This window comes from Vombatus ursinus, unplaced genomic scaffold (assembly GCF_900497805.2).
Source record: "Vombatus ursinus unplaced genomic scaffold, bare-nosed wombat genome assembly UNPS02014778.1, whole genome shotgun sequence".
Classification (NCBI taxonomy): Eukaryota; Metazoa; Chordata; class Mammalia; order Diprotodontia; family Vombatidae; genus Vombatus; species Vombatus ursinus.
The window spans coordinates 56,765,901-56,793,162 of record NW_020954556.1 but is presented as its reverse complement, the minus strand read 5'-3'; the positions used below and the strand labels follow the sequence as shown (position 1 = coordinate 56,793,162).

General features: G+C 35.6%; 1 protein-coding gene across 2 annotated transcripts in view; it reads right to left on the bottom strand.

Moving 5' to 3' along the window:
* MAP4K3 (mitogen-activated protein kinase kinase kinase kinase 3) overlaps nt 1-27,262 on the bottom strand; it is a 189,122-nt gene that overhangs the window by 22,666 nt on the left and 139,194 nt on the right. For both annotated transcript variants that reach the window (XM_027865167.1, XM_027865168.1), the window contains 7 exons: nt 26,911-27,023; nt 24,365-24,406; nt 21,516-21,600; nt 13,262-13,341; nt 8,250-8,310; nt 8,026-8,143; nt 199-257 (listed from right to left, as the gene is read on the bottom strand). In XM_027865167.1, the coding sequence (XP_027720968.1) occupies nt 199-257; nt 8,026-8,143; nt 8,250-8,310; nt 13,262-13,341; nt 21,516-21,600; nt 24,365-24,406; nt 26,911-27,023 (558 nt within the window). The remainder of the gene's footprint in view (nt 1-198; nt 258-8,025; nt 8,144-8,249; nt 8,311-13,261; nt 13,342-21,515; nt 21,601-24,364; nt 24,407-26,910; nt 27,024-27,262) is intronic.

Below are 27,262 nucleotides of genomic sequence, written 5' to 3'. Positions count from 1 at the left end.
GGCGAAGAAACCATTTTTGTCCTGAGAGGGACAACCAAACTCTTGCAGACAGTGTGCTGTCCAGTGGCAAGGATGGCCTCTATAAACTTTTTTTTTTTTAAATTCCTTTGGAATAGGATAAAAAAAATGAATCTCATTCAATTCCCCAGTCAGCCTAACAAAACAGAATGGCCCTATTTTGGTGGTTTTAGTACTTACCAACACAACATTTTTGACACCACTTGGTTTCAGGAATTTTTGCAGATACAGCAAACTTCCTAAAAGATAAACAGAAATGGCTAATACAATCCATCTTCCACATAGCCTTCTAAGTGATTAATTCAAAGCTGCAGGTTTGATCATGTCATCCTGCTACTCTATTAACTCCAATGGTTCCTATTAACTTCTAGGACAGATAAATATGAACTCTTTTTTGGGGGGGAGAAGGGCCAAGGAGGATGGTGGCAGCATTTAAAGAACTTTACAACTTGCCATCAGCCTACCTTTCTGGGCTTATTTCATGTTACATTCCTTTCTAGATACTCTAAGACCCAGCTAAACTGCTTTTCTTGCTGTTCTTCACTCATGATGCTGCTTCTCTCTTCCCTACTGCATGCCATCCCTTCCCTCCTTCTTTCCCACCTCTGCCTGGAAGGCTCAGTGCATTCCCTTCTCATTTCTGCCCCTCAAAATCTCTGATTTTCCTTTTAGACTCACTAGCTAAGTGAAGCCTTTCCTGGTGTCCTTTAGCTATGAGGGCTCTCTTGGGGCCCCTGACCAGGTCACCTTGTATCACTTAACCCATTTGTCTTAGTTTTCTCAAGGACAAAATGGGGAATAAATATCAGCACCTACTCTAAAAGGCTGCTGTGAGGATCAAACGAGATGAGATTGGTAAAGCACTTAGTACAGTGCCTGGCACATAGTAGGCACTTAATAAATGCTTGCTCCCTTCCCTTTTCCTCTTTCACTTTTGTATGCATTATGTATACACACATAGATGCCTGCATATAGTCTCACATGTTAGGATGTAAGCTTTTAGGGAAGGGACAATTTTGCTTTTATCTGGGTATCCCCAGAACCTAATACAACAGTGCCTGCCACATGGTGTTTGAGAAATGCTTATTGATAGGATGCTAAGAAAATAATTTCATTTCAATGACATGACTTTAGCTAGTTTATTCTTGTTCCTCCTCCCTTCCCCCACCTGCCCAAGGTGGGATGGACATAGGGTATGCGTAATAAGTGGTTTTTAAAAGATTGTATGAATTTTTCCTGGCCCCTGAGGATCTCTACGTTGCCTATGACAGCAGATCCCACACCAGAACCTTGAAGCCACATTAAATTTCAGGTAGTAATTTCAGGAGGTAAATTAAATTAAATTTACCTCCATTTTCTTCCCATTTCACATACTGTAGCTTGCTTGCAGCTCTCTCACACATACCTAATACTTTGAATTATTAACATATCTCCCAAGTGAATAGTAAATTTAATGAAGGAATGGACAGTTTTATCTGAACTTTGTATCTAATCTAGTACTTAGTGAACATGACTCTTTATACCTATGTGGGCTAACTGTGTATGCTATGGTTATGGAAATAAGCTTTAAGGAAAGAAACTAAATTGGTATGAAATCTTGGTAAATAATGTTAAAGGCTAGTAATAATGGAATGCTTTAAGGAACTAAAGATATCTAGTGGGCAACTAAGAGACTAATATAAAATTATTGTTTAATTTCATCTGTTTGTTATGTGCCATTGGCCCAATGGACTATTTATTATTCAGGGGCTTCTGACCCCACTGAAACTGTTCTTCCTAAGGCTACCAATGCCTCTTTATTACGAATCCAATGGTTTTTCTTAGTTCTCCTCTATCTTGATTTTTTGGCCCCTTCCTACTCAGTCCATTCATAATAAGCAACTCTGCTTCCTTTCTTCTCACTCTCTTAACTCTACAGTCTGGTTTCCAACCTCCCCAATCAACCAAACTGCTCTCTCCAAAGTTCCTAACACTACTTTTTTTCAATCCTCCTTCTTCCTGACCTCTCTGCAGTCTCTGACACTGTTACCCCTCTTCTCTAGGGTTTATCTGACCCATCTGTTTGACTGTTCCTTCAGACTGCTTCATTGGATCTTTATCCGGGTCATGCCTGCTAATCAGGGGTGTCCCACAGGGATCTGCTCTGGGCCATCTCTTTTCTATCTATATCTTATTTTACTTGGTGAAGTTATCGGCTCCCATGGTTTCAATTATTATCTTTATGTGATGATTCTCAAATCTACTTATCTAGCACTAATTTCTCTGCTGACTTCTAGTCTAGTGTTAAGCAACTGCTTTCAAATAGGGTGTCTCAGAGACATCTTAAACTCACCATGTCTAAAACTGAACTCATCTTTTCCCTATACCTTATACCCTCTCCTCTTCCTATTATCCCTAATATCATTAAGGACACCACCATCCATTAGATTGTGAGCTCCCTGAGGGCAGGGACTGTTTTTTGCATCTTTTTGTATCTTCAATGCTTAGCCCACTGGCTGACAAGTGTCATTCTTGACTTCTCACTTCCCATATCCAACAAGTTGTTTTTACTTTCATAACATCTCCTGTATTTGCCCCATTCTCTCCTCTGACACTGCCACCACCCTGGTGCAGTCTTTGATCCCTCACACTTAGGCTACTGTAGCAGGATACTGGATGGTCTTCTTTCCCCAAGTCTCTCCCTACTCCAGGCCATCCTCCCCTCAACTGTCAAAGTGCTCTTCCTAAAGCATAGGTAGGTCGCACATGTCAATTGCCTACTCTTTAAGATTCCAGCAGCTCTTTATTGTCTCCGGGGTCAAATACAAAATGTTCTGCTTGGCATCTGAGTCCTTTATAACCTAGCTCCCTCCTACCTTTCCAGTCTTCTTATACTTTACTCCCTGGCACATACTCTTCAATTCAGTGACATTGGCCTCCTGGCTGTCCCAGGAATAAGACACTCCATATCTCTTGGTTCTGGGCATTTTCACTGGCTATCCACCATGCCAGAAATGCTCTCCTTCCTCACCTCTATTTCTTGGCTTTCCTGTATTCCTTCAAGTTCCAGTCAAAATCTCACCTTCTATAACAAGACTTTTCCTCTTCCCAAAAATGCTAGTGCCTTCCCTCTATTAGTTCCAATCTATCCTGTTATACATCTTGTTTATATGTAATTGCATCTTGTCTTCTCCATTAGCCTATAAGCTCCTTGAGAGTAGGAACTATCCTTTGCCTTTCTTTGTATCCCTACTGATAAATACAGTGTCTGGCCCATAATAGGCACTTTATATTTATTAACTGACGGATGGCTTTGGCCCTACAGACCACCCCTTCTCTCTTGGAAATTCATTTCACTCTCAGATTTCATGGCATTTCTTTTGTCTTGTCTTTCACTGTTTCAGTGTTCTTTGGAGGTATCATCATGCCCAATCTTTTTACTGTGGATATTCTACTCTCAGGCCTCAGTCCAGGTTCCTCTTTTAATCCCTCCCTTCCCACATTCTCCCCTGGAGAACTCATTGATCCCCAGGGTTCAGATGATCATATTTATGTTCTGGAATGCTTTAAGGAACTAAAGATAAGTAGTGTGCACCTAATACGCTCATTTAAAATTAGTTTAGTTTTTTTTTTTTTTGCTCTCTTGTTCTCAGAGGTATAATTTTCTCTCTGAAGACTGCTTTAGCTTTACCCCAGGAATGATGAGAAGTTGTTGCATTATCATTTCCCTCAATGCTTTCAGAAATTCCTCAACTTCAATAATATCAATAGATGAGAATAGTGATGTAAAATGGATGCAGTACCATATGATATGATTCGTTCAGTGTTTCCCCTGAAAAATGCCCAGTCCAGTTCTTTGCCCTCACAAAGATTATTATTTTCCATTTGGTTCTTTGTAGTCTTTTCTGCCACTCCAGGTGCTAGTTGCCATTGAGAAGTAATCCATTTTACATTTTACCTCTTGGATTGGGAGGCAAACCAGAAAAAAAATCCTTAGACACTTACCTCTTAGATGGTAATGTTTCTTTAATAGCACCGTTTCCTTTGCCTTTAAGGGGAAAGAATGACCCTTCTACTTCTATTGATTTTCTAGTCACTTCTCTCTATTAATTTTGTTCCATTCTCCTACACGTATTCTTCTTACTGATAAGTTTAAGTGACTTGCCCAGGATAACAAAGTCAAGCATTTGTTAGGGGTGGAATGTGAACCAAGGTCTTCCTGCTTTCCAGGTCAGCTTTCTGTCTCCACTAAGTTACATTGCTTTTTGTTATTGTTGTCGCTAGTTGAAAGAAATTACTATCTCATCATTTTTATATCATCTGCTTCTCTGTTTCTTACCTCCCTCTCCCCATTTATCCAATTTTCCATTCTGTTATTTTTTTTTATACACAAAACATATTGATTGAATTGTAGGGAAGAAGGGTAGATTTCATCCACGGAACACTGATTCAACTCTTCTATGTTGCCTTCTCCTACTTTTTAAAATTCCTCTTTTCATCCTTTAATGATCTCTCATTATTCTGTCTCCCTGTCAAAAAACGATAACACAGGGGCAAGCTAGGTGGCACAATGGATAGAGCACCAGCCCTGAAGTTAGGAAGACCTGAGTTCAAATCCGGCCTCAGACCAAACACTTGACATGTACTAGCTGTGTGACCTTGGGCAAGTCACTTAACCCCGACTGTCGAAAAAGAAAAGGAAAAACAAAACAAAAAACAATAACAAACATGAGGGAGATCATTTTGATATTTACTTTTTAATAATAATTGCACATAGTTACTTTTCTTAAATTCTGTGGATGGGGATATTCATAAGTTGAATAAGCTGTTCATTTCTATTTTTTTCCAGGAATGCCTAAAATGCCTCTCTTTAACTGAACAGTGATTTTTATGTCTTTGATGATTAGGCTTAGGTTTGTAGAATGTATAAATTTTGGGTTGTAGTTTTAGTTTCTTTGCATTTTGTAATGTTGCTCCATTCTCATTTCTCATGAATCTGGATGAATCCTGTGTTATTTAAATCTGCCTTTCTTTCACATCTGAAGGTTTTTCTCCTGACTGCTTGCAAAACTGGTTGTTTGTTACTGAAATTATTAATCTTAACTGCTAAAAATTTTCTACCTTTAACTGTGGGTTTTCCAATGGATATGACCTGTAGATTTGCTCAATGAATGCTTTATTGCTTGTATTCAAAATTTAGGAAATCTTCCCTTTACCATTCCTTGTAATATTCTATCTAGATTTTAAGTTTTGTTCTCTCATATTTTTCTGAGAAATCTATGATGCTCAGGTTATCTGTCTGCCTTCTATTTTCAAGATCAGTCATGCTGTTTGCATAGAATTCACGTGCTATTTTTAATGTTGATGCTTTTCCCTTCTCTTCTGCCAAGGTTTCTCTACTTCAGCATTTTAAAATTCCAGATTTGTTTTTCTCTTTCCTAGAGCTTATTTCTTTGGGGAGATTTTATATTATACATTTGGTCTTTCTTATTCTACTGTCTGTGTTTTACAATTCTTTATTGAGGGTTGCTGACTTGCAATTTGAACTCATTCCAAATTTCTTTTAATTATTTAATTTCTATTTTGAACATTTCTGGAGTTCTGATTCTTGGGGAATGGTCAGGATTCTCCCTTTCATCAAATAATATTGGTTCATTTTCCTTTATATTATAACAGTTAGGGACAGGGACTAGACCTATGATTTCATTGGTACAGGAAACTCCCAGGTAAAGGATCTCTCTCTACCAATATAGGTCTATTTTTTCTCTGACATCATCTTAAAAAGTTGCCCAGAGCACTGTGTATGGGTCAAATCTGCACAAAAGGAGGCAGCAGGCCAAATTTGGCCTGTGGGCCACAGTGTGCCAACCCTTGTACTATTGCTAGTCTACCTCTCTTGTATATAATTATTCAAAATGCTTCAATTTCTGTCCTTGAAGTTTTATTCTTCTTTTTATCATATTTTCTGTTGGTTTATCTGCTTGAGAATTAGGTTTTTATTCTTTCAAACTCCATCTTACATTCCTCATTATTTGCCTTTGAGATTCTCCTCTTAAGTATCACTCCCTTCTACTGCTACATAGACCCTTGAGTCTAAACTGCCGGGTGGCCCTAAAATTCTCATGGTAGAGTATATGAGGGTTAGCTGGGCTTGGATTCACGCTCTAAACAGCTGAGTATCCAGTGCCCTTTTTCTTAAGCCTGATGCTTGTTTTCTTCTGGAATTCCCCGTTAGACATGTTGCCCCCATTCATTCCTATACACTGTTCCTTCTGTCCCATGCGCTGGTCAGAACTAGTGTCTGCTATTGCTTTTGGGGATGGAGAGACTAAGAGTGAGTCACTACCATGGGAGATCCCATTATCCAGATTCTGAGTCAAAAGCCTTTCAGTTTCTTGGGTTCATTGCACTGGAAATGCATAGTAAATAGACTGGGCATAGAGACAATGAATGGGAGTTTTAAGTATTAAAATTCCTTGTCACTAATTTATGTGATTTTTGTTTTATTGGGGGTTTTGCATTATTTTTATGGATTAAGCTGTAATTATTTTAGATCCAGTACATGATTCTTTTGAGGTTTTGGAGTTTGACATGTTTGCCAAAAGAAAGGTCACATGATCTCTCAAAGGCAGCTTAAAACTCAACATGCCAAAAATGTTTTAGAATATACTTCCTCCTAAACCCAACTTTCTGATTTCTCCCAAGGACACATCACTGTATTTTCAGTCACCTAAGCTTGCATTCTCAGAATCATTCCCTATGCCCCTCTTTTCCTCACCCCTATTTCTAAGCAATTACTAAGACTGCTGATTTAATCTCCACTGCATCTCTAGCCTTTCTCCCCTTCTCCACTGACATGACAATCACCTGGCCTCTAACTTGGTCTCCCTGCCTCTCATCTCTCCCCTCTCCAGTCCAACTTTCACCTGGCTGCTAGATTGAGATTTCTAAAAGCACAATTTTTACCATGTCAATCCCTTGCTCAACAAACTTTAGGGGCTCTCTGTACCTCTAGGAACAAAGGACGCCATTTGGCTTTTTTAAACCCTATACAATCAGGATCAAGCCAATATTTTTAGATTCCTTTCCTACCTACAGTATTTCCTCTTTCAATTAAGTCATGCCTACTTATTTATGGTTCCCGCATGCATGACATTTCATCTGCATTTCTATCTTTGCAAAGGTGATCTCTCATTACTGGTACATTTTCTCTTTTTAACTCTACCTCTTGGAGATTCTAGCTTCCTTTCAAGAATCCCTTATCTTCCCCAAACCCCAGTAGTTGGTGCTTCTCTCATTCTTGCTGGAAAATTACTTTGTTTATCTTTTATTTGCTTATCTATGTACGTGGTTGTTTTCTTCCTCCTCTACTTCATCCCCAAAAGAATGGAAGCTTCTTGAGGCAAGATACTGTCTTTTTCTTTTTTCTTTGCATCCCAAGCACCTGACCCCACACCTTCATTTTGGCTAATAAATGCCTATTAAACTGAATTGAATTTAGAAAGACTCATGACCAAGCCGGCCAGAGGGTAAAAAAATTTTTTGACTACAGGAAATCCTGAGGACTATGGTACAGAAGAGTTGCGTTTTGTGCTGACAGAAAGACTATGCATATTAATGAAATTATTACAGTATACAATATCAATTTTAAACATTAAAATGATAAATTTCCATAAATTATTGGTTAATAAAGTACTTTATTTTCCTTTAATTAAAAAAATAGAACTTAAACTAACAAGATGTAAAACTTTTAAAGCTTAGTAGAAAAAAAAAACAACAGAAAGAAAAATGACTTCTACAAAAGGAAAAATAAAGTCAAAAAAGAAAATAAAAACAGTTGGTGTAGGGAGAAATAGGTAAAGGCAAAAATAGAATACAAAAGTTTCTATTGATCAAAATCATGGAATTTCTGAGCACAAATCTGATGCTTTAGTGATGGGCCACCTTGAGCAGATATGCCGCTCAGAGGATTAATAACATATTATGTCTATGGCTAAACAAATATATGACCTCTTTGTATACACTCACCTGGGCAATATTCGGTCAGGGAGTTTGTGTGCTGGAATAGCAACAGGTAACTTTTGCATTTGTCTTGCATAATCAAAAAGTCCTGGTAAATTATGGGAATAAAGCTGAGATGCTTTACCTGAAGAAAAAAAGACATATGTAAAACAAAGCTTTAAATACAAGGAATATAATATAGTTTCTATAATATTTTAATAAAGTAATACTTTAAAATATAAAAGACTTACCAGATATTGATAGTAAGCAATTATTCATTACATATAACCATGTACATCTTCGGGGAAATAGCTGGTAAGAAAAATGAATGGATTTTTAAAAGTGCTGTATCTATAACATCTTAAAAATACATTTCATATTGAGAATGTAGATTTTTCAAATCAACAAGACAACTTCAAATTAAAAACAAAAGATACAACCTATGACTTTTAGACACCTTATGTCTATAACCTATTAATTTTTGAACTATTTAGATTAATTAGTACAGAACCAGGAAATAAACAGTGCTCAATCAATCAACAGATAATCAACAAATAAGTACCTGCTATGTGCCAGGCAGTGGAGATACAAGGAAACAATGCACATTTATTTATATTTTAATAGGGAGACTAGTACATATAAAATATATATAAAGCACGAACAACAATTTTTTAAGTACAATTATATACAAAGTAGCTGAATACATGGTAGTATGGGAGGTAGAGCATTACAATTTCAGGGGAATCAGGAAAGGTTTCCTGCAGAAGATGGCCCTTGAACTTTAGGGAAGAGAGAGGCTCTCTAAGAGGGAGGTAAGAAAAGAACCCATTGCAAGCATGTGGGATAGCCAGGGCAAAGGTATGGAGATGGGAGACAGTGTGACAAGGGAGGACAAAGGGCTAGTTGGGCTGTATGACAGAATGCAAGAAGGGGAGCAAAATCCTTTGAGGTTAGAAAGATAGGTTGGGGGTGGAGCTAAGTGGGGCAGTGGATAGAACACGGGCCCTGGAATCAGGAGGACCTGAGTTCAAATCTGGCCTCAGACCAAACACTGGACACTTACTAACTGTGTGACCCTGGGCAAGTCACTTAACCCCAACTGCCCTCACCAGAAAACAAAACAAAACAAAACAAAAGACAGATTGGGGACAAGTTGTACAGCACTTTACAAACTGAACAGAGGAACATAAAATTAATGTGTGATAACTAAAAAATTAAACTTTAATGCATACTGATAAATCATATATGAAAATTATATTTGTCTTCTGTAAAAACTTTGATTTTATCATTGGTTATTATGTACACATAGAATCAAAATAAATTTCTAGTAGTAATTCATTACTAAGATCTAAAAATGCTGTGGTGAGCATGAGATATATGATGGAAGCAGGGAAAATGATATCCCTGGGTGGACAAAAGAAAAATACGCACACAGGCGCGCACACACACACACACACACATATACGCACCCTCACAAAGCACATCATATTCACTTAAATAATATCTTACATAATATAATATTGTATGCCAATACTAGCATATGATCTTGTACTCAAGTTTATTCTTAGTTCCTATTTTTTAAAAAATTATCGATAACTTTTGCTTTCCAAAATCACTATATTCACATTTTCTCCTCACTCTGAAAAGAAAGAAAGGGCAGTACCTTCCCTCTCTCTTTTCTGGGAGAGTTTTGGAGCAGCCAGTGTTGAATGGTATGTTGTTGTTTTTCCCATTTACACTATGGTAGTTATCCCTATTGTTTTCCTGCTTGTGCTCAGTGATATCGCCTCAATTCCTATGTCTTTATGGGTGTTTATAAGGATGGTGGGACCCTCTATGGAAACAGAAGTTTGGAAGAGGGGCAGGTGTGTTGGGGACAACCAATCCATCGATGTGAAATAACAACTGTGTGCCAGACACCATGTTGGGCACCAGAGACTGAAGTACAAAGAATAAAGAAACCTTTACTTGCGGGGAACTTACGCTATGATGTGGGAGACCATAAATATGGTATAAATATCAAGCTAGTGAATACAAATATATACAAAAATACTTACATACAAGGTAATTGCAGGGGAGGCATTAGCACTTAGGGGCAATAGGAAAGGCCTCCTGCCAAAGATGACGCCTGAGTGGCATCTTAAAGGTAGAGGAAGGCTCTAAGGTGAAGTGGAGGGGGCACATTCCAGGCACGGGGGACAGCCAGTCAGTGCAAAGGCATTGAAATGGGAAGGCCAGTTTGGCTGGGTCACAGAGTACAAGAGAAAAAGTAAAAACACCCACTAAGTTTGTGGAGAGCTTTAAATACTAAACAGAGGTGTTTGTATTTTCTTCCAAAGCAAAAGGAAGCCATTGGAGTTTGCCAGAGGTGTCACATGATCAGATACCCACTTAAGGAAAATTACTTTGGCAGTGGTGTACAGGATGGACTGGAGTGGTAGGAGTTAATTTAAGGTCCAGAAACAATTAGGAAACTGTTGCAATAATCTAGGCAAGTAGGGGGCAGCTAGGTGGCGCAGTGGATAGAACACCAGCCCTGGAGTCAGGAGGACCTGAGTTCAAATCCGACCTCAGACACATAACACTTACTAGCTGTGTGACCCTGGGCAAGTCACTTAATCCTGATTACCTCACCAAAAAGCAAAAAATAAACAAATAAACAAATAAATAAATAATAATCCAGGCAAGTAGTAATGAGGATCTGAAGTAAACTGGTAGTATATGAGTGGAAAAAAGTGGAATGGCAATAAGGTCTGTTTTGGACTTGAGTTTAAGCTGTCTATAGGATATCCAATTACCCTCTTCTCTTTAGGTTTTTCTGAACACCACTCTGCTGGTTTTCTTCCTACCTATCTGATGGCTCTTTCTCTGTCTCCTTTGCTGGGTCTTCCCCTCCAGAACATGTCTTCTAACACCAAGTGCCCCTCAGGATTCTGTCCTGGGCCCTCTTCTCTTCTCCCTCTACACTATTTCACCTGGTGATCTCGTCGGCTCCCATATATTTAATTATTATATCTATGCTGATGATTTTCAAATCTACCCATCCTGCCCCAATCTCTCTGCTGACTGAGAATCTTAAATCTCCAACTGCCTTTTAGACATCTCAAATTGGATGTCCAATAGGCACCTTAAATTCATTATGTCCAAAAAGTAGATCAATGGAATAGACTAGATAAACAAGAATCAGAAATGACTGAACTGTTCAATAAACATGAGAACAGAAGTAAATTATGGAAGAACCTCTTGTTTGACAAGAACTGGTGGCAAAACTTGAGCAGACTGGCAGAAATTAGGTTTAGACCAATATCTTATACTATATAGCATGGTAAGTTGAAAACGAATACGTGACCTAGATATTAAAGGAGATGGAAAGAAAGAATGGAACAGAAAAGGAATAAGCACTTAGTAGGTGCCAGGCACTGTGCTAAACACTTTACAAATATTATCTCATTTAATCCTTATAACAATCCTGGGAAGGAGGTGCCATTATGATCTCCGTTTTACATTTGAGGAAACTGAAGCAGACAGGTTAAGTGACTTGCCCAGGGTCACAAAGCTAGGAAGTGTCTGAGGCCAGATGTGAACTCGGGTCTTGCTGACTCTAGGCCCAGCACTCTAACCTCCGGGCCATAGAATGGGAGGGAAAGAAGAACTGGAGAAGGAAGTAACAGGCAGAGGGAAAGGAACCAGATCAGGTACCTCTGAGCAATGACTCAGAGGAGAATTCTTAACAAAGAGATGACAAAACATAAAATAGATCATTTTGATTATGAAACCGAAAAGCTTCTGCATGAACAAAATCAATTTAAAATGACATTAAATAGCACTGACAAAGATCTGATTTCCAAGATACAGCAGGTACTGATAAAAACACATAGGACCACAATCCATTCCCAGTGGACACGTGGTCAAAGCCATTCTCAAAAGAACTGCAAACTCTTAACTACCATATGAAAGCCTGCTCCAAAACACTAATAGAACTCTGAGATATCACCTCACATACAGAAAATTGGTAAAGATGACAAAAGATAGGAACAGTCAACATTGGAAGGGATGTAGAAAGAAACACATTAAAATGCTGTTGATGCAGCTAAGAACTGACCCAACCATCCTTGAAAGCAACTCAAATTATACTAAAAAAAGTAACCCAGTGCATAGCTTGTGGCCCACTGCTAAGTATAATGAGGAGGTCAAAGATACAAAGAAAAGTCCCAGATAAAACATAATAGTTTAAGCATCACATTTTGTAGCAGTAAAGAATTAGAAACACTGATTACGGAAGAGCTGAACAGACTGTAGTAATACAACAGTGAATACAGTGGGCTATTTCTGTGCAATAAGAAACATTAAATATGATGAACAAAAGGGAAGTATGGTTAGACTTACACACACTGATACAGAGTAAAATAATGAGAACTGTGAAAATGACAAATACAACAGCAACAGTAATTTATATCAAAAGAACAATAACAACAAAGTTATTGAATGGTATGTAATTATAATGACCATGTTCCGACCCAGAGAAGAGGTGAGAAAATTGACCTCCCTTCCCTTCTTTGCAGAAGTGGGGGATTATGGGTGTGAAACACTGAATATACTTCAAGGCTTGGCAAATGTGTTAGTTTTGCTAAACTGTCTTTCCTCCACTTTTTTATTCTTTGTCTAAATAGTGGTTCTGTACATAGCAGAAGAGAGAGAGAGACTGAGAAATGAAAGTGATGTAAAAATAAAAGATATCAATAAGATTAAAAAAAACTGTACAAAGGAAACAATAATCACAAAAACTACTTTTCAGAGTGTAACAACTAGCTAGCTAAAATGTCAAGTAGTAGCTGCTCTTATCAACTACTTGAACCATAAACTAGCAACTTTAATAATGGAAGAAAACCAATGACATGATAAGACAATTCTATCAAATGAGTAGGGAAACAGCAGAGAAGTATTCATAATGTTTCCTCAGTCTACCATTTTACCTGTGTCCTCCTTACCTTGTCCCTCCTCCTCCCTTTCTCGGAAAACACTCTTCACCACTCCAGTCCTACTCTGATGCCTCCTAAGGTGACTCTGTGGTCCTTGAAGAATACACCAACAGAGCTGAAATGCTTACACATGTTACTACCAAGCTACGGGTAGAATGAAAACTCCTTGATGCCAAAGACTGTTTTGTTTTCCTCTCTGGATCTCCAGCACCTAACACAAAGCTTGACACATCGTAGGTGCTAAATAAATGCTTTTTCAAGTGAGGTAAAACAAAAAGACTAACCTGTTCCATTGATGTCTCATGTAGCTCATTAAGGTTCAAGGTATATATCCCTTCCTCAGCACCAAATATCAAATACTGATCTGCAATAAGATAGAAAAACAAAAATAATCTGCTACAGAGATCAATTTATATAAATACAAAATTCTTTTTAAAGATATCTACACGGTAAAAACAGAAACAAGCCAATACTACTAATTTGTTTCTCTTATTTTTTTGTTGAAAGTATTAGAAGTATTATTAACCAGTAGTGATTTACATTTAGTAAATCCATTGTTTTATTTTAACCCAAACTAGACATTTACAAAACTCCAATTTGGCAAGAACACTGATAGTAATGCTCCAAATGCAAATGTTTATAAGAAAATCTGTATTTTAAAACTGCCAGAATCTAATAGCTTCATTTTCTAAGCAACAATGCTATTCCTACACAGTTGTATTTAAGACAGGTTAAAAAAAATCCTGGATAAAATGAGTAAATAACAATTGTCCATTAAGTTCCACTATGATACCTCGAAATAATGTGGAGGTACTCTTGTTTCTTTAAAAATTTAATTTTTTTCAATCAGCAAAAATCTACCTTCTTTCCCTCCTGTTCTTCCAACCCCATCAAATTGAGAAAGAAAAACAAAACACTTGTTACAAATCTGTTTATTGCAGCAAAACAAACCCATTTTATTCTGTACTCTCAGTCCTTCTCCTCTCTTATCAGGAGGTGGGAGGCATGTTTCAATTATAAGTCCTTTGGAATCATGTTTGATCATTATACTGATGAGTGTTCCTTAGTACTTCAAAGGTTCTACTATGCTGAAAAGGTTTTATCTACAGCCAACAGATGATGTCTATGTTCTGAGGATCAGGCTGGCTAATTACATGGAGGCTCATCACCATTAGGCTGGTCAACTGTGATTAAGTTCTTTGGCCATGGCAATCCATGAAGCAATGCTACAAATTGGCCTTTAATCTTCTGCTACCCTTCTTTATATTTCTGTAATTCAGTGGCAGAGCAGTAGATAAGAAGACAGAAAATGCTAAAAATAAAGTGTTTTTAGATTGTCTATAAATATTAACTCACTTGTTAGTATTCTAAGTGTTAGATCCTTGTCCAGTAGCTGATAAGGATGAACTGAATTTTGTCAATCCTGGCATTCATGTCATAAATTAAAGTGAAAGGCAAAACTGCAGATAAATTAAAGGGTGATTCACAGATTCTTACTGGAGAGAAAAATAAATGGGGGATGGAGGAGAGCAGATTTTATTGTATGGCTAGCTCACGATTAATTCAATTTCAAATACTATGCACTCAGTTTAATGAGAACTATGAAATGATACCAGGACACATCGAATGCAAGCCAAAATTCAATTAACGTGATGAATTAAGAGCTAGTTGAGGATTTTAACACACTGTTAGGTCATTGGTCCATTCTTGCCTATCATCACATGTGGATGTGACATGTTGCTGCACACCATATTACCAACAGTTGTGTTATTTATTTTTAACAAAATAGAAAAAAGGAAGAATGCTTCACATGGAAACACTGCCTACACAAAAAAGATGCTTATTATCGCGTTAGGACAACAACGTGATCCACCTGAATGGCATTAGTAACTCTGAAAGAGGATGAAATACTTGATGTCTGAATCATTAGTATGAAATATTAATAAACATACAAGCAAAATAAAAATAAAGGTGAGGTTGCATCAGCTTTTTGTGGTTTTCAAACAACTACAAGGAACAGAAGTGTTATAATAATAGAAATGGAATGTCTTTAGCCATATGGATGGAAGGCTGCTGTAAAAAATGCCTTTCTCTTAGCAGAATAGCCATTCAAACAAAAGCCTTAAGTTTATTTAAGGCATTGAAAGAAAACAGGAATGAAGTGGACACTGAAGATACATTTGCTGCAAGAGTTGGTTTGGTAGCTTTAAAAATTAAGTTTAATTGCATAATGTTAAAATTGTCAGAGAAGGAGCCATAGTAGATGAGGCTGCAACAGCTAAATACTCTGATATGTGGAATAAAATAATCCAAAGAAAGTGGATACACTGAACAATAAATTTTTAATGTGGATGAAAAAAGCTTATTCTGGAAAAGGATGACTTTCAGCACTATTTTTAAGAAAGAAAAAACTCAGCATGGATTTAAAGTGTCTAAGGACTGTCTAACACTTACTGGAAGGTAACACAGGAAGGTATTCTAAATTAAAACCAACCATTATTGATAGCTCTCCAAACTCCCTGGGTGCTGAGAGGCTATCGCCACTTACTGCTTCAAGTTCTTTAGCAGTCACATAAGAAAGCATTAGTGACTGAATTTGTTGTTGAAGACCAGTTTTCAAGTTATTTTAGACCAGGTGTTGAAAAACTTTGCAAGGATGAGATCTATTTAAAAGCCCCAGGTTATCCAATTACACTTGGTGCACCGTGTGACAATAATGAACATACCACCATATTCACCAAGACAAAGAAGAAACTCTCTGTATCTACCAGTACACGTAGGAAGATTTAAAGAAAGGGAAGATAATTTGGTCTCTGATGCTAAAATATTTTAAATAACAATGTTTTCATCATAGTATCAGTATAGGCCTATCTTTACACATGATATTCAGTAATTTCAGTTTTTAAAATTTTGCTTTCTCTATTTTATTACTTTGTAATAAGCTTGAATAAAAAATACATTTTTGAGGAGCCAAGATTACTGTTTAGAAGCAACCCAGTTGAACTCTATCCACATTCCCCTCTAAACAACTGTAAAATAATGCCTTAAATCAAATTTTGGATTAGCAGAGCCAACAAAAGGTTAGGGTGAGACATTGTTCCAGCCTAAGAAAATGTAGAAGGTTGGTCAAAGAAGGTTGTGACACTGGGGTGGAAGCCCATCCAGAGCTTACACATGTGATGGCAGTAACAGCAGCTACAGCAGCTTTGGGATCTCTTTGCTAAGATATGGCAAGGGAGTAGGACAACTAATCAGAATGAGTTTGGTGGGGACCCTTTGCTGACACAGGTTACAGCAACTCTATTGCCCATACGCAGTTCTAGGTCTCGGTTCCAGGGTGGAGAGGAATTCTAGGAGTTGGTCACAAGGGAAGAATGGCCCTTCCTAGATAAAGACCAGAGTGTAGACCAGGGGAGCAATAACCATAGCTCTTCCAGGATCATACCACCCCGGAAGCACCAAAAACTTGCAGACTCCCCAGAATTAACTCTGAAAACAGCAACACAAAAGAGCCTTAAGAACATTGCCTCCCCATCCCCAGGTAAGCAGAGCCTGACTTTAACCTAAAGTTCAAACTAAACAAATAGACTGGAAAAATGAGCAAACAACAACAAAAGAATCGACCATATAAAGCCACTATGGTGGTAGGGAAAACCAAGACAAACTCAGAAGACAACAATGTAAAAACAGCTACAAACAAAGCCTCAAAGAAAAATGCTAATTGGACCCAAGCCCAATAAGAATTCCTGGAAGAGTTAGCGATTAAGAGTTAGAAATAAGAGATTAAAAGTGGTAGAGCAAAAATTGGAAAAAGAAATGAGAGTGATGCAAGAAAAGTATGAAAAGAGAATTAACAGCTTGGTAAAAGAGGAACAAAAAATACTTAAGAAAAATAACACCTTAAAAAACAGAATGGGCTGAATGGTAAAAGAGACACAAAAATTCACTGAAGAAAAGAACTCTTTAAAAACAAAACTGGCCAAATGGAAAAAAAAAATAAAAAATCTCATTAAAGAAGGAAGCTAATGACTCCATGAGACATTCAAAAAACTCAAAAGAATGAAAAAATACAAGAAAATGTGAAATATCTCATTGAAAAAACAATTGACTTGAAAAATATATTGAGGAGAGATAATTGAAGAATTATTGGACTACCTGAAAGCAGGATCAAAGAAAAAGCTAGACATCATGTTTCAAGAAATTATCAAGGTAAACTGCCCAGTATCTTAGATCCAGACAGCAAAATAGAAATTGAAAGAATACACTGATATCCTCCTGAAAGAGACCACTAAACAAAAACTCCCAGAATATTAAAGCCAAGTTCCAGACCTCTAGGTCAAGGAGAAAATATTGCAAGCATCCAGAAACATTTCAAATATCATGAAGCCACAATCAGGATCACACAAGATTTAGCAGCTTCCATATCAAAGGAATAAAAGGCTTGGAATATGATATTCCAGAAGGCAAAAAAGCTAGGATTACAACCACGAACCTATCTAGCAAAACTGAGTATAAATCCTTCAGAGGAAAAATGGACAGTTAATAAAATAGGAGACTTTCACTTTTTGTGATGAAAAAATCAGAGCTGAGTAGAAAATTTGACATTCAAACACAAGACCCAAGAGAAGCATAAAAAGGTAAACATGAAAGAATAATCATAAGGGTCTCAATAAAGTTAAATTGTTTATATTCCTATATGGGAAGATGAGACATGTAACTCCTAAGAATTTTATCATTATTAGGGCAGTTTAAAGGAGTTTACATAGACAGAGGGCATGGATCTGAGTCGATTAAGTTGGAATCTCAAAAAAAAAAAATGAAGGGGTGAGAAAGAGGGATGCACTGGGAGAAGAGGGAAGGGAGAAGTAGAATATGGAAAATTTTCTCACATAAAAGAGGCACAGAGGGAAGAACTTTTGTGGGGGAGGGGAGGATAAGGGAGTAGGCAATGTTTGAACCTCATTTTCATTGAAATTTGATTCAAAGAGGGAAGAACATATATAAACACTCTGTTGTGTATAGAATGTAACTTACCTAATAGGAAAATAGGAGAAGAGGATGGGGGGAGAAGAGAAAGGGTGGTGTGATAAAAGAAGGACAGATTAAGGGAAGTGACAGAAGCAAAATAGACTTTTTAGGAGGGAGAGGATAAAAAGAGAGAAAGCAGAAGAAACATAAGAAAATGGGATGCAAGGAAACTGTGAATGTGAATGGCTTGAGTTCACCCATAAAATGGAAGTGGAAAGCAGAATCCAACAAAACATTGTTTACAAGAGATACCCTTGAAAGAGAAGGACACACAGAGTTAAAATAAAGGGCTAGAATAGAATTTAATATTCTTCAGCTGAACTAAAAAAAGGCTGGGGTAGTAATCATGAACTCAGACAAAGCAAAAGCAAAAATAGACCCAATTAAGAGGGATAATCAGGCAAGCTACACTTTGTTAAAAGGTACTATAGACGATGAAGTAATATAAGGAATTTTTACAGCAAGTTTATCTAATAAAGTCCTCACTTCTCAAATATATATTGATTATAGAACTGAGTCAAATTTATGAAAATAAATGCCATTCTCCAACTGATAAATGGTCAGAGGACCAGTTTTCAGAAGAAGTCAAAGCTATCTAAAGTCATATAAAAAAAAAGCTCTAAATCACTATTGATTAGAGAAAGGGAAATTAAAAGACTTTGAGGTACCACCTTACACCTATCAGAAATGACAAATGCTAGAAGTGATATGGGAAGAATAGTGAACTGGTCCAACAATTCTGGAGAACAATTTGGAACTAGGTCAAAGGGCTCTAAAACTGTATAACCTTTGACTTAGCAATACCACTACTAGGTATGTGTCCCAAAGAGATTAAAAAAAAAAAAGGAAAAATACTGGTATTTATATTTACAGCAGCTCTTTTTGTAGTGGCAAGGAATTGGAAATTGAAGGGATCATGCTTATTAATTGGGGAATGGTTGAACAAGTTGTGGTGTATGATTGTGATGGAGTACTGTCATGCTATGGGAAATAAATAACAAGGCGAAGTGGTTTCAGAAAAACATGGTAAGACTTATATCTGATGCAAAGTGAAGTGAAAAGAACTGGGAGATCATTGTGCACAGACAGTAACAGCAATGTTGTAATGATGATCAAATGTGAAAGACTTGGCTACTCTGATCAATTCAATGAACCAAGACAATTCCAAAGGACTTATGATGAAAAAATGCTGTCCACCACCAGAGATAGAACTGATAAACTCTGAGTGCAAACTAAAGTACAATCTTCTTACTTCCTTTATTTTTCTTGCTTTCCCCCCTGAAAATATGGCTAGTATGGAAATAAGTTTTGCATGATTTCACATGTATAATTGTTATCATATTGTTTGCCTTTTCTGTGAGTGGATAAGGGGGTTGGAGGGAGAGAATTTGGAACTGAAAATTTAAAAAGAAATGAGTATTAAAAATAAATAATAAATTTGAAAAATATTTTAAAAACACATTTATTTTATCCTTTGATGTTTTATTATGTTATTAAACAAATAAAAAACCTATTTTTTAATATTTTCATTACATATTTCCAGTGGGCTGGAACCAATGACCATATTTTACTTATAATTATAACTTCAAATAGTGTGAATTAGAATAATTCAACCACTTCAAAGGATTCATTTTTTGCACTAATCAGGACATAACACAATAAAGAATCATCATTTTCTGGGACATCTGGTGATCATGTATTACAGAGCTCATAAAAAGCTCTTATAGACTACTACATAAATAACCACAACTTATGTACGAATCTTTTTCATTTGATTAAGTAGACAAATTCCATAAAGAATTAATAAGATTCTCCAAATGAAATCAACACATACTTTTAGTATTAGGTGACTTCAATATAATGATAGAATTGAGAAAAGAGACCAGAAATAATGTTAGAAAATATAGTTAAGCAGTAGGGAACATGAGCGAAGGCTTATAGACTATATAAAAGCCTCATGTTTATTCATTATGAATATTTTCTTTGAGAAAAGGATTAGGAAGTGCTGGACATGGTGAGCATAAAATGATATTACACAAAAAAAATGAAACTGGTTCTACTTTAACAGAGAAAATGACTTGTTAGAGAAATATGGGAAACAACTGCCTCTGTGTGCTCAGACTATGGACTTCTTAAAGCAAAGATCAAAATTAATACAAGCTTGAAAAATAAAAAGAGAAAAATATGAAGGGTAGAATTTAGAACAACTTCAATCTGGCTTATGTAAGTAAATTTTTGATTTATAAAACAAAAAAGTAAAGGGGAAAATATGTTGACCCCAGTCAGCTTGGAGATGGACACTTTGCAAATAATCACTAGATACTTGTCAGTCTACTTTATAGAGCCCATTAGAGTGGGAGAAGCAGTGAGGAATAGTAGAAAGAGACCCAGCCATGACCCAAGAAGACCTGAGTTCAAGTTTTCTTGCTAGGTGAACATGGTCAAGTCATTTAAACCCAACTAAAAGTACACGTTGTACAGCAGTTGCTTTGGTAGAACAGGGTTTCCTCAGTACAGATTGCCTAAAGCAATGAAATGACAGATCTGGGTCCTTATAGCCTCTCTGTCCCCATTTAGTGAAGATTATTTCATGGAATTATTATAAAGAATATGAGATACAAAATGTGGACTATCATTCAAAATAAAATGTGGGTCACTTTAGGCTGCCAAGCAAAACAATAAGAAATGTGTTTGACCACCATATAAAAGTGGATGCCTGCCAGGACACAAACCTTAATAAAAGGCATTAAGAGTTTGGTCATAGGGTCTACTGAGATGGTTACACAGTATAGGAAAAAGTAATAGTAATAACTGATGTTTATACAGTTTACAATTTCAATATACACTGATCTTCACAACCACCTGGAAGTATGAGAGGTACTGTTATTCTCATTTTTACACCAGTAGCATCAGGTTCAGAGAGGTTAAGGAGCTAGTTTATGGTCACGGAGCTATGATGTGTCACAGCAAAGCTCTGAACCAGGTTTTCCCTGATCTCAAGGCCACAACTCCTCCCACTAGAACAGACTGCTTCCAGAATGAAGAACAGACCTGGAGCTAGGAGAATCAGGTTTAAGTCCCAGATTTACCACTAAACTTTATCACAGGATTTCCTTAAGCAGATGAATAGAGAGTAAGTGCAGTACATAGTAAATGTCTTAATTCAGATTTACACCTTGTATAACAACAACAGCCAGATTTTATTATTAGTACCAAGAAGCAGAAAGAAGGGGCTAAATTCTCTGTAGTATCAAAAAAGACCATGTTTAGTTAGGGATAAACAGTGGGTGACCGTCATAACAACACCGTACCATCATTATCCATTGTTTCAATCTGTAAAAATTGATATATACATAAACAAATCATATATATCTCAAGTTGATTTGTAAAGACAACATTTAAAGGACTATTTTATTTTTGGATGTACATCTAGAAAATGAATAAAACTGAATGGCTTCATTGTCTCAGCTAAAATGTTATCAGCACATGACAAATACATATAGTACTTACCTCTTGTATCTGGGTTTATCCATGATGTTGCACAGTGAATTTTCAAGGGGCACCCATTAAAAACCTTTGAAAAGCAAGCACCCATCTGAAAAAACAAAACAGAGCCAATGTGCATAAGTAACTGAGCAAAAGGTTAACGTGGCTAATTTATATTTTTTAAAAAGAGGCATCCAGAATTGTTGGTAACTCCCCAAATAAGACAATTTTCCTAATTGTAAGGCCAATATGTAAAAAAATTTTAATGGCTAAAGATTTTGAAAATGTTACAGAATGAGGAAAGGAAAAAGAAAATAATCAAATATTTTTTATTCCTTCTGACTTTCTGAATAAATACGACAAAAGAAGGTTTCCCCCCCTGACAATTTATGTCTGATATTAGCTCAATAACTAAAATGAAAAGTATTATAATATTTTAGGATAACAATAAAATCAAAAGAGTCACAAAGCTAAAGCTTTTTCCCTCTGTTTAGCTTATAAAATGATTCTGATGGCTGAATTTAATATCTGGGAAATGAAAAGCAATATAACTGAAAGTAACTACTCTTTTTCCCTGAGTCTCATGAGAAATGTGTCTAGCAGTTTTGTTGTACATAACCTACATTTTTTCTTTCCAGAAAGCTTCATAGAATTTCATAAGAATTTAGATGATGTTAAAGTTCTTCAAACTTTGAGATTTCTGATAAATATCTTACTAAGACAATGCTTCACAAGTGAATTTTGCTTTATGTTGCTCAAGAGTCCAATACAACATCAACTGAAAGGTTCTCTTTTTGGTCACAATCAACAGCTGTTTTAGACCATTCGACAATTTAACTTATTAAACTACTCAGAATAACTGCTGAGAATATGGGTAGAGCCGTGAAACTGTTTATGTTTGATCAGGTAAAGTCTTTTTTCCAAAGTTACACTAAGTTAATCTTTGACATACTAGGTGTCACACTGCAACATTAAGGCAAGTAGTAAGTTGAAAAACACCAGAGAGACAGGACAAATACTTGTGTTCAATACCAGTAATTAAATGAAGTTTTGCTCAAGCCAGATACTTCAAATGGTTTAATTAATATTTCACTTTACTTACATATAACTAACAATCAATATTTCCAAGGTCTAAAGTATTTTTTAAAAGGGGTACAATTCTGTCTGGAATTACTATTAAGTGGTAGGAGGAGATCATTTTAAAAAAGATAAGGTAAAACCCATGCTGTACTGTAGAAATTACATAATTTTAATAATGTATTAATTATACTGTAAGATAGTGAAAGGATAGATCTGTGACTTCATTGGTAAAGGGAATTTTAAGATTGAAGACGCTCCTTTTACTAATGCAGGTCAGCACCTTCTTTGTAATTCAGTTTAAGAGATTAAATAACTTGACCAGGGCCACACAGCCAGTGTGTGTCAGGGGCAAAAACTGAACCCAGGTCTTCCTAACCATTAGGCTAGTTTTCTATCTATTCCACAATGCTGCCTCTTGCTAAAATATCTGAAAAATAATTAGAAATAAATTAAGGCAACATTTGCCCTTGGAAATTAAAAAAAAAAGTCATCATTCAAAAGTGAAAATAAAAACAAAAAGCAGGAGCTAAAAAAGTCAATGCTAGCTCTGAATTAAAGTAATCAGTGTCATGTCATACAACCATGACTCTCAGTAAATGTATATCATGTCTTTGGAGTCTCAAAATAATGTTAAGATTAGCATTTATCTTACTTGGTTAACTGTATCAGGATTAAATATGAGGTACTTAGCAGTTTTGTCTATACTAGCTGAATTTCTGGTCTTCCTAAGAGCGCACTATTGTTGCACATTATTCACATCCTCAAATATGTGTGCATGTGCATGTATTCATTGCTAAGAAACTGATGAATTTTTTTGGATTTCTATGCATTGAACCTATATAGCAATGGGAGGCAAAATATTGAACTACAGATATTCTCTTTGGAACACTAGAAATGTCTGCAGTTTATAGGATTTCCAGCTAGAACGGACTTTGAAAATGATCTACTAACCTTAGTTTTGTGAATGGGGAAAACGAGGACTAGAAAGGATAAGTACTTCGATTAAGGCCACATTGTTAGTGATAAAGAATAGTGCCGAGATCTGAACACTGGCCCTCTGATTCCGAGTCTACTGCTTGAGTAAGAATTTAAGCCGCAGACAGAAGGGTGAATGATAGGTACAGAGAGAAGATTATGGGTATGGTGTTTGCAATATTTTGAAAAATCAAATTATACACACAAACTAATGTTTTAAAATGTGTATTGTTAATCATACAGCACTATATCATAGGTGCTCAAAAACTGTTCTTTGAATGAATATAATATATTCTCATTTCTTCATCATGACATTTTCATATTCTTTGAAATTAAGATACTAATTTTTAACATTAAAGCAGTTTCCTTCTGTAAGAATCAAATTTGAAATGCTAATATTAAAATTCAAGTTCAAGTGATTCAATTCAAAAATAAACATTTATTAATTAAATTAATATATGTTTAAGGCTGTGAGGCAAGTTCTGGGTACTAAAACAAAAAAGAAAAAGGCCTGGCCCTGCAGGAGCAGTGAAGATTCTACTGTGGAGCTACAAAAAGTACAAATTAAATACACAGACTGAACAAGGAATTTCAAGAGAGAGAGGGTGCTAACAATAAGGGAAATGAAGAATGGCCCTGATGTGATAATAACAATTTTGCTAATTTTGAGTTTCTAATATTTTACACTGTGGGAAATGCAACAGAAATCTTTTCAAAAAGGTAAATAATTTACCCAATGATTCAAATGAATATCAATAAACAATCCTATTTTCCTATATTTTGTTGAATAACTTACTTTTTTACCATTTAGTACTTACATGCACTTTAGGTGTTGGAGGAAGACCATTGCTAATGGGTTTCTAGAAAAAGAAACACATTCGGCAAATTCTAAGTATAGACTATAAAAGGTTGACTTAATTTCAAGGTTAATGTTAAAGATTATGAATTAACAACAAAAAACAGAATTAAAAACTACTGTTACTAGGAAATACTGGGGGGGATCTTAATAAATGAAACTCAAAAGACACAATTAGATTCAAGTCTCATGAAAAGAATAAACTTTAGATTAAGTACTAACTTAAAGAGAGTAATTATTTCCGAATTCTAGCCTGTACCCAATTTTTTTTACTTTTTAGGTAAAGTATTTTAAAGATAAATTTCTTCATGTTAAATTTACCATGATCTCAATTGGTATTACTGTCAACTCCTAAAGAGAACTCTCTAATGAATTGTTTACTTTTCTTCCTTAAATTGAGATTCCTAGGATTATTGTTGTATCATCTGCTTTTGCTTAACTAAAATTTAAATTACATGTCTCTCAAAACGTACAGTAGTTACAACCAATGTCAATAATGTATAAACCTGGCTGTTTTTTTTTAAACATTCCAAACAATTACATATTTTTGAGTATAACCTAATAAAGAAAATTACAACTGAAAAGGTTTTTTTTTTTTGCTGTTGTTATTAATTCTCTTTTCTAATTAGATTGGAGTTGTAAGGCAAGTTGGAAAAAAAAACCCAGCACAAATAACTAAAAATGCATAAATTTTTGAAAATAAAAAGATGAGTTTTCTGCTAATGGTGGAAGTAGTCTACTATATTTTAAATTCTTCCCTGTAAATCTGCATGCCTTCATCCATATGGGACTATATGTAACTCATTCAAAAAATATCCAACATTATATATTTTTCTCAAAAAAAAAAAAATCTAAAACCTCTCTAAGATGTTACAGTGCTTTATAATCTACAGCAATACAGTTTGCTTAGAGAAAAAGCTACAGAACAAAGTCGTTAGCTGCCTATATGGAGAATGTTACCATATATGTTGTGGAAGAAAAACTTAAGTGCTCTGCATTTTACATCACAAGTTTGTTAAAGACATTATGCTAGACAGACAGACACACAAACACAGACACACACACACACTCATTGCTTAACGGGAAATTTAAAGGCAGAGTTAACCAAATTCTCTCTCCTTAGGATGAATATACATTTTATAGTATTCAGGAAAAAAAATCCAGTCAAAATTAAGCAAAGATGAAGAGTCTTGAGTTTAGGAAATAGTCTCTAACTTACCTAATAGAGATAAAGTATCTGAAAATGTAAGCACACCATGGAGAGTCATTTTTCCTATGACTATTCATCTTTTTGGTCAAACAAAAGTGAACTCAAGAGAAAATTCTAATAATTAAAGACTTTTTCCTTTCTCTATGTCTAACCATTTAATTCTGACCTAAATTACTTCAGAGAGGAGTCTTGCCTGGGTTGACTAGGCCTCCAACCTTTATGAAAGTGGTTAAGACTTAAAATGATATAAAAAGATTTCATAGCAGTATACGGCTTCTGAGCTGACAGTTAAAGAAAGACTGATAAGGTTTCTTATTCAGATTTGATCAAGGAGTAATGAGAAAAAATGATTTCATAATATCTCTTTTTAAAAAGGAGGCACTTAAGTGCACAACATGTACTGCTTACTGATGAGAATGTTCCTAATACGATAAAAATATCACTTTAATTTAACTAGTATATACAAAATTTAATGAAATCTTTTTTTAACTCAATCTCATAGGGATCTTCTCTTTGAGAAGTAGTAAGAATTTTTTTTTCCCCAGCAACAGATGGACATCTATATGTAGCTCGGGTTTTCTTTCTAAATATTAAAAAACGATTTACATTTTTATAGGACATGACAAAAATATAAATAGCTATGAGACTGCTTTCAGCTTTTTCCCAAGTGAACTATGATAGTTACAAAAAATTCATCTTGATTTTTCCTCCTTCACTCAGATTATTTTCTCTGAAGATTAACAATTATACCATTAACTTTGTACTGGGCAGTCCAGGTCAGAGTTAATTAGTGTAGGGGGAGATGCTGTATCCTTCCTTATCCTTAGCAGGGAGATGGGGCCTTCTTTCCATAAAGACAGCAGGGAGAGATTTTTGTACTCACTTTTTACTGACACTGATGGCTACTGATAAAAAAGTTTTACCTCAATAAAAAAAGAAGTGCTTCTACATCCTCAGAAGCGCAATATAATGTATTTTGGTAAACCAAGTATTCTAAAGTGTGTATATATGTGTGTGTGTGTATATATACATATACACACATATGTATATATTTATATATTTATTTATTTTATTTAAAATGTATCCATTATGTTTAAAATAACAAAACTGTGACTTTTTCCTGAGGTATTCTATTTCAGCAATTCATTCAATCACAATTAATTAAATAGAAATGAGTAGTAATTATGGTTAAATTACTTTACATTTTGGTTTTATCATTGCATTTGTAGAATTACAGCATTCCTGTAATAGTGCAAAAGGGTACAAAAGTATAAATGTATTTCCAAATAAATACCTACGGGTACATCCTTCTTTTCTTTCCTTGAAAGGTTTGTGCCCCTATTTTCATTCTGCTGCTGGTATAATGAGCCACTTCGTTCACCATTCAGCTGGAAGGAGTTCAGTCCATTACCTTAACGAGATATGTTTAGTTACAACATATTGCTACTACATTAAGGAATTTCTCATTTCTGTCTAAGGGCACTTCCTCAAATTGAAAAGAAATAGGCTTATTTGAAATAAGATGTCTTGTACACATTAATTTTTTTCTTTATCTTATGTCTCTAATATTTTCTTACAGAATAACATTTAAACTAGATGAATGAAAATTATTCGCTAACTTAAAAATGTCACAAGATATCTTTGTTTGAG